The sequence below is a fragment of the Botryllus schlosseri genome, chromosome 15 (genome assembly GCF_051294905.1).
Source record: "Botryllus schlosseri isolate E-star chromosome 15, Bs_hap1, whole genome shotgun sequence".
Classification (NCBI taxonomy): Eukaryota; Metazoa; Chordata; class Ascidiacea; order Stolidobranchia; family Styelidae; genus Botryllus; species Botryllus schlosseri.
In genome coordinates this window covers 23879584-23888006 of record NC_137250.1, presented here as the reverse complement: position 1 = coordinate 23888006, position 8423 = coordinate 23879584, and the positions used below count along the sequence as shown (strand labels likewise).

The 8423-nt window shown below is 38.2% G+C and overlaps 3 protein-coding genes across 4 annotated transcripts in view; 2 read left to right on the top strand and 1 right to left on the bottom strand.

Moving 5' to 3' along the window:
- LOC145457804 (RNA polymerase-associated protein CTR9 homolog) overlaps positions 1-8423 on the top strand; it is a 486484-nt gene that overhangs the window by 280766 nt on the left and 197295 nt on the right. The window lies entirely within an intron of this gene.
- Positions 1-8423, bottom strand: part of LOC145457827 (syntenin-1-like) — a 97033-nt gene that overhangs the window by 52445 nt on the left and 36165 nt on the right. The gene's annotated exons all lie outside the window — the stretch shown is intronic.
- On the top strand, positions 911-7424 carry LOC145457822 (ciliary-associated calcium-binding coiled-coil protein 1-like). Its single transcript, XM_080336117.1, has 5 exons — positions 911-1209; positions 2303-2467; positions 3238-3597; positions 5984-6128; positions 7114-7424. Exons 1-5 carry the CDS (start codon positions 1138-1140, stop codon positions 7350-7352), a joined length of 981 nt encoding a protein of 326 aa, XP_080192243.1. The 5' UTR covers positions 911-1137; the 3' UTR covers positions 7353-7424.

The window sequence follows — 8423 nt, the reverse complement described above, 5'->3', positions numbered from 1 at the left end:
CAAACGGCAGTGATGGTGGTACAGAAAATATGCGTGCACAGTATTCGGTATTAGATAGGAATGATCGATAAGACCGTGAAGGTCATCTAGTCTGATCACACCAGCATCAAACAGGTACACTTGACTCTGAACAGTCTGGCTGTAAAGAAATGTCTGAAAGCTACAAAGAACTAAAGTTTACCTTATGCAAGTCGATGTCTGTTTGCTTACATTGAATTTTATAATGAACCTAAACTTCATAGCTATTTTTAATGTAGCTCAGCCTCCCGTCTATACCTTGCTTATCTGTACATCGACATTCACGGAAATGCAATATCTTTATATATGCGATTAGTTTGAACGGTTAATACACAAAGATCTCTCTGATTTACCACCAGAAAAGGTCAATAATACAAGAAAACGCATTGCTCTATCAAGTATGCCGGACCCCAATTGTGGAACAGCATCTCGCCGGCTATCCGACAGTCGTCGAGCATGTCCGCATTCAAGTCGAAATACAAGCAATTTCTTCTAAATCAATACTAGCCAGTCTTCAGGATTACCGGACCACGACCTAACATCGACCTCGCCTCCGCCACATATTACCTCATTTTGTCGCTTGCGTCTTATCATAGCTATGGTCTTATATTCTCTGCATTACTTTTCATTCAGTGTGCATGCCTCTTATTTACTTCGCCTAGGCTAAGGTGGGTGTCTGATCTTAATGGCTACTCCAAGTTGTTTCGACACCTTCCTATCTTTTCATTGTATCGCAGTCTTGTGATGTTTTGAAACGATGAAAATATTAATAAACCTGATTGATTGAATAAACTACAATGATCTATGAGCCATATCTCTGTACCGTTGCCATGGCTGCATGATAGCTGCAGCGATTACTCATAACAAGTTGTAGTTGACTAAATTAGCAATTTACAAAAATTAGATTAGGCCGGTGTATCGTCCGTAACTTAGCACTGTAGGTATGGTTTGAATGGTGTTATTTTAGTCATATAATGCACTGATGTAGGTAAAATACATTGTATGAGTTAGAGCAGGGTAAATACTATAGTGCTTAGCATCTTAATAACAGTTATTAGTCGGCGTCGCAAGCTTCCATACGATTCCGCAGTTCGAAGATTTGTTGAGATAAAGTGCTACATGAGAAATAAAGGCCTACGAGAGTTTACTTTAGAGAATATATTGAAGAATTCAGAGAAGATGTCAAGCAAGGTGAGAAAGGCAGACGAATTGTTCGGCTACTCCAGGTCGAACTACGAATTTTTGTAAGCAAAGAACTGCAAATGATAGATCTGACATTGATACTGCTCCATGTTGGTATTGGTTGAGACAAAACGACGATGACCAGGTTGAGGGCAGAGTTTAGTCTACAGTATTGGTATGTTCAGTTTAATTAAAATTTCGTCACTTCGTGACACCATAAAATTATTATAAAATGAAAAGATCGGAATGGCGTCAGAAGTATTTATTCAGTCAGTCTCAGTATGTACTTCGTTTTTCGAGAAAATTTTCAAATTGGCAGTTGGGTATACTTACAGCTGCGAGGCAACGTTTTAAAACATACACTTTAAAACAAATAGATTTCATATCTGCAGGACCATTGCAAGAAGTAAAATAATATCCGATTTTCCCACTAGCTGTAACTGAGCAATAATTATATTCAACTCATTGCCTTTGCTGCTAATACGACTTTAAGTGCTTTTGTATGTAGTTATACCACATATATCACATTTGTAGGACTGTAAATTATGTCATGAGAGTTATAACGGATGTATGCAAATTTTAAGCTTTTGTAACTGGACCTTTGACTAAAAATAGTATTCCTGGCTTAAAGCATGTAAATAAGAAGCATCCACATCAGAAAAAAAGCAACAGAAGATAGCATGAAAAAGACAATCGATGAAAATGAAGTGGCATGTATATATCAGTTGCGGCAGTGGTCAGAGTACTCATCGTTGGTACTCATTTAGAAGTAGTGTTGCAAATTTCCACTCGAGTAGAAGTAAGTATTCTAGACCTTGTTTTGCCTGAAAAAATGGAAGTTTTTTGGTAAAAGCAGTCTAAAATGTAACTAATTTCCTTTCCTAATTGAGGAATTATCTACTTGAAGTAAAAGTAAAAGTAGCTTACTGCTTTGCTGACCAGACGGTCAGTAGGTGATGTCGATATGTGAGATTATGGTCCTGTTATCTTGAGCGGAGGCTAGTATTCATTCAGTAAAATATTTAATATTTTGCCGTGAATATGTACGTACATCAGCTACAGAGATGCATCATGGTAACAAACATTTCTTGAAATGTCACAGAAATCTAAAATGTCGAGTGCCCGGCGTTCGAGGGTCAAGAAGAAAGAAAAAACAGACGATGAAGAGATGTTGGAAAAAGAACCAAAAGGATCGTTTGCTTGGAAACTGTTTTTGCCATCACAGATCAAGACTCTCGTCAGCGCCGAGTCTCCGGAAGAGCTGGAGGTAAAACACAAAACTTGAGGTTTACAAAAAATGACAACTACTCACTTTTCAAAATCCACTTTAGAACTACTTAATTATCAAAACTTGCAACTGGAACTACTGACCTTTCAAAATCCACGACTAGAACTAGAACTAATCACCTTTCAAAACTACCAACTAGTACTGCAATTAGTCACTTTTCAAAACTTGCAACTAGAACCAGAACTATTCCCTTTTCAAAACGCAGAACTAGATCTAATCATCTTTCAATACTCCCAACTAGAACTAGAACTACTCACTTTTCATAACTTGCTACTAGAACTAGAACTATTCACTTTTCAAAAGCAGAACTAGAACTAACGACCTTCAAAAATCTGCAACTAACTAATAAGTTATATTAAGAATTACTAACCTGCAAATGAGCCAAAAAATATTGAAGATACAATCGGCATTTCAAAAGGACGAGGTTTCCAGTTTGAAATGGGAGTGGTTTCGACCTCCAAAACCCCCCCCTTTCCACGCCACTGTTAGTAGCAATGGATGCAAGAACATCACACAACAGATCACAATTCATGCCATACGGCGAAACATGCTTTCTAGTTGATCAGCAACTTATTTTACAAATGCACAAGTAAAACTACTCATTATTCAAAATCCAATGCTTGAACAATTCACTTTTCAAAATCCGTATCTAGAACTAGAACTACTCAAAAAACCAGTAGTTAGTTGACCATCTACTAATTACATTGGTAGTTTGTACAAGTCCGTTATCAGCGCTGATTCTCTTGTAGGAAAAGATAGCTAACGCACTCGGATTTGACCAATACGAAGTCGACCTTCGAGACGGAGCCCAAGTCGACTACTACGTTGCCGGATTCCACTGGGCCCAACAGAAAAACTTTGACGAGCGACAGCTTGGCGGGTTTATGGGACTCTTACTGGCTCTCATCGATAATTTAAAAGAGAACAGTATGTCGAAAGCGGAAAATTTGCGGTTTCTGAAAAGCTGTTTTACCGGTGTCGGACTCGACAATCCAGAACAAATTCCGATCTCTCTCTATTTTTTTACGCTCGAACAAGCGAAAGACGTCATGGAATATGTTCTGACAACGTTTTTTCAACATTATGACTTGTACGACTATCTGTTCAAGGTAAAGAATCCGATTTTCTTGCGAAAAGTTTGATGTTTTTGGCAACTGCGCGACGCTTGTTCATAACTAGGGCTGGGCAATATTGAGTACCCGAGTGATTTATCCTGAATCGAGTATATATTTGAGTATCACGGTATGAAAGATGTGGAAAGTTCAAATAGGTACGTATTATCCGACTACAAAGAATACAATGGCAATTTTACAGCACATCAAAAAAAAAATTCGGTATTTTTTCGACAATACCTATTTCATTGCATTTTGTGACAATGCTGTTGGTTGATCACCACTTCACATCTATGTCATTTTCATTAACGTCATGAGCTTTGTACATGTTTTGTATGCTGAGATACGACCAATTCTGGTTTGAAAACTAATGTGGCAGAAACTATATATAATTTCCGTTAATGAACTAAATATTGGTGACAAGGACTATGTAATTTCAGTACCTGAAAAAATCATTTCTCACAGCTAGACTCGAATTAATAGAATTAACACCCGATTCAGATTTGAGTCCTTGGACCATTGTGCCCAGCCCTATTTATAACTGCCCTGACTTCTCTGAATCATACGTACGTAACAAGATTTAAACGGATGAAACAAATTTTTACAAATACTGCCAATTTCAGTTGCAACGCCGTCATTGTAATGTGCGACTCATGTCTCTAATAACAAGAAATGACTCAACCGATCTTCTGGTGTGTTTGAAAGTAGGGCAGAGTACCTGGGTAATTCAATTCCAAGTTCTGAGCATTAAGCTTCGAGTCGAGTGCTGCCGATTATGATGTCATAATGGCAATAATATGTATCTCTTTGTGGCCACAAGGAAAGTGCTGCCAGACACACAACATCAAAAATAGTTTCATATCCATGTGCCATGACTATTTCATAACGATTTGTGACCATTATGTGGCTCAATGACTACTTGGCAATAAGATTATACTCAAGTACAAGTAGAAATTTACAAGCTAGTAAAAAGCAGTGTTGGGATGACTCGAGTCACCTTTTCGTATGACTTGACTTGACTCGAGTCACTTTGCTAAAATGACTTGACTTGACTCGGTGTATCAGAAACGCGGATTGACTCGTGACTCGGAGCAAAATTCAAGTCACGAGTCAATTTCAAGTCATCAAGTAATCGGTGTCGGTAAAAATCCCCGTATCTTCCATATGTTCGGATTGTTCGTGAAACGCTGGTGTAACCCGTGAGAGCGACCGATCATTCAATGATCATGTGTTTTACTGAGTCTCCATTGTTTTTTCACGAATAAATTGACAGCAAACAAAGTGATCGAAGCTCACAGCTTGCGTTGTCGTAAACTAATAGTAAAGTAATTTAACAGCAAAATATCCATCTCCGTTCTCTTTTCTTACCTTAGCCAAACATCTTGTTTTATTGAAATTGAATATAGTTTATATACTCCTCAACCATTGTCACAGGTTTGAATTGTATCATATCATATCATATCAATTCGTTTCTCTATTTTGGTTGATAACTATAAACTGAGGCTGTGCAATTACTTACGTAGTTTAACAGTTCTACGTATATGTGAGAGATACAGCGCCTTCTTGCATGTACTGTACATTTAACTCTATATTCGTACATCGGTTCAGAATCAATGACCACTCAATCTGTATTTCAGAGAGCTAGCAAAATGCAATGACGTATTCAAAGAGTTTCTAGGCGGTACAGAACCTCAATATACAATTGAACAGTATATTCATATTGAAATGAACCCGAATATTTTCGGCTGACACTCGTCAGGGGTAATCGTCAGCAACTAGTAGAGAATTGGAAAGGAAGATACGATTGTTGATATACAATTTTCTTTCCAATTCTCTACTAGTTGCTGACGATTACCCCTGACGAGTGTCAGCCGAAAATATTCGGGTTCATTTCAATATGAATATACTGTTCAATGACGTATTCATGCCTCATATTTCGAAAAGGCAACTTGACTTGAATTTTGACTTGACTCGTGACTTGACTTGACTCGAGTCACCTCTTAAATCGAGAGACCTGACTTGACTCGAGTCAAAATGTGCAATGACTCGTGACTCGAAGGTAGTGACTTGATCCCAACACTGGTAAAAAGTAGGTATTCTAGGCCTAGAAAACTGTTGAATAATAATAAGAATAATCGTTGAGTTATATTTTCATCTGAACAAGTCACACACAACGTACATTTCGATAAGACACAATGCGATGTAGAAGTACCGTAGTCTTAAAAGACCCACTTCAGGATGTAGTGAGAGTACTCAAATCTACTTGTAGCGGAAGTGCTTCGCTACTAACTACCTCTTGTTTATATACCCTCTACCCATCCTGTTCACTTCTGACGTTAAGGCCATGTTGTTTCGACCTGCTTAACCCGATCATATTTCTCAGATTGAACAAGACGAGATGATTATCGGGTCCGACTTATCCGTAGAGGTCTGTCCGGAGAACGCCGGCCCGGTCCCGCCGCCTCTCGAAGAAGGAATCCTCTCGGAACTCTTCAGTCAATTCTGTCTAGGACAAGGCCAACAAGAAGGTGACATTTCGCTCTATCAATTCCAAACTGAAGATTAGAATTAGAGCAAAGAAATATTTCACAAATGGATTCAAATTAGATTGCTGACATTCTCCTGTAATGTAGCAACTAGAATTAGCCAGTAATCCAATTCTGGTGACATGTTCTGACCACAACAGACTTTTACAACTAGATCATTCAAATTATATGATTGGAGCGAAATGCGGGTATTTCATTCAAATCTAAATTGTAAAATGTTTCAGTGCTCTCATATTAATTCCGGTCTAATTCATGTTTTTCCTGAATATGCAACAGGAGAACTGTATCGTGAGAAACGAGACAACCTTGGTGTACAGATATTTGTCTTGCTCATGCTTGGGAGAACGAACTCTGATTTGATATGAACTGATTTTGATATTTGTTGTCCTTTGTAATTCGGAATTGAATTTCATTTCCAAGCTTTTGAAAATTCAGTCATTTTAATTCTAACCTATAGTTAGGAAAAAAACTGTGTAGCTATAATACTGATTCTAATTTGATTTGGAAAAGCTGTAAATTTTCTATTCGTCCAACTATGGATTAGCAGTGGTCAGAAATAAATGATTTTTCGGAACAGAAAAGTAGGTTCTGTCTTACTGGAACGACTCCTGTTTTACTCTACTTTCACTAACACTTTTTTAAGCAAAACTAGTTACTAGTTTATGCACATTGCAATTTTGCAATATTTTGCAGAGGTTTTCAAAGTAATCATTGTATTCACTCAAGTGAAAGTAGAAGTAGCGAGTTCCAGTAAGTATTCGAGGGTCCCATTAGATTTTCTCAACCCAACTCGAAGCTGTCAAGTAAAAGTCCAGACTAGAAATAACGACATAAATTCACACTCAGAAGTATCGATTCTACGACTAGTTTTGCGTGACAGAAGAGCTGTCTAAAATCATAACCACTAGTGCAAGGAGGCAAAATCTAATGAAAAGCCGATGACTGACCACCTCTATTAATGATTCAGAAGAGCCGATGGAGTGCGACCGAGAAGACGCCGAAAGTGATGTCACAGACGCGGTCATGAAAGCGATCGTTTCGTCGGAAGACAGCTCCATCAAAGAAGTGTCTCCGGACGAATTACGGAAAGTCATCCTCAAAGTCACAAACGAAATGATCCTGCCCGCCAAACAAGAACTCCGAGATAAAATCAAAGAGAGGGAGCGATCCTACGTCGCAAAAATTGGAAAAGTTCAAGTCAAATGAAAAAAAAGAATTATTTTATATTTCCGTATTTTTTTAACATTATATTGTTCAATACATTTATCCTTCTTTGAATCTGTTTGTTATGAATGGCCCAACCCAGGTTTGTAACTAAGACACAAGTCAATCCTACTGTCATAGTTTGATTCGAGTCAACTCAAGGTAGGGTTACCATACGTCCTCCTTTAGAATTTGTCCTCCAAAGAAATCAAAATTTTTTTCCGAGGTCGCCCAAATGCCCTCCTTTTTGGCAGTTCGCCTTCCTTTAATGCTCTGACAGCCATGCGATTGTACACTGTACATGGTTAACTAAAAATACCAGCAAGGACGCGGAATCTGGATTGAGACAGCAGTGACGGCAAGGTTGACTTAAAAAAGTCAAACATAACCTATCTTACTTTCGGGGGTCAAGTTGGGAATATGACCTTTTTTTGTTAGTCAACACAAAAGTATTTCCAAATTACCTGTTTTCTCGTCCATTTTTATATCTCTTGTAACTTGCATAGTGTCCTCTTTTTCGGATCCCTAAATATGTTAACTTTAGTGAAGGGTCAAGTTCGGGTCGTGGTGTTGAGACTTGAGTCGGAGTCCAGGTTTTAGCGTTCAGTCTCGCCTTCAAGTAACGTCAGGCTCATATTTTACAAATCTGTATGGGTGAGACGAATTCCTCGCATTCATAATATACTCATTCGTCTCTCTCTTAACCCGAGATGGTCAATGAAGTACTTCTACTTTGGAGATTGATTTACTTGCGCCGATTCCTAAAGTGGTTATGATTTTAGGCTACTTCTACTTGAGTTTCAGCAAAACTAGGTTGGGAACCTTTTGACTTGGAAATGGCTAGTACTTGAGCATGAATTTACGCAGTTACTTCCACTTGAGGACCAACTACGACTCTTTGCACGCGCATTCAAACAGATAAAATACATTTTCTTAACCAATTGTGTATTACTCAAATGAAAGTTAAGTCAATACACAAATTGACTCGAGGCACCAAAAATCATACACTCAAAAAACACTGCACGCCTGGCTTAACCTCACTTACATTATCACTTAGCTAAGTCCAAACTTCGG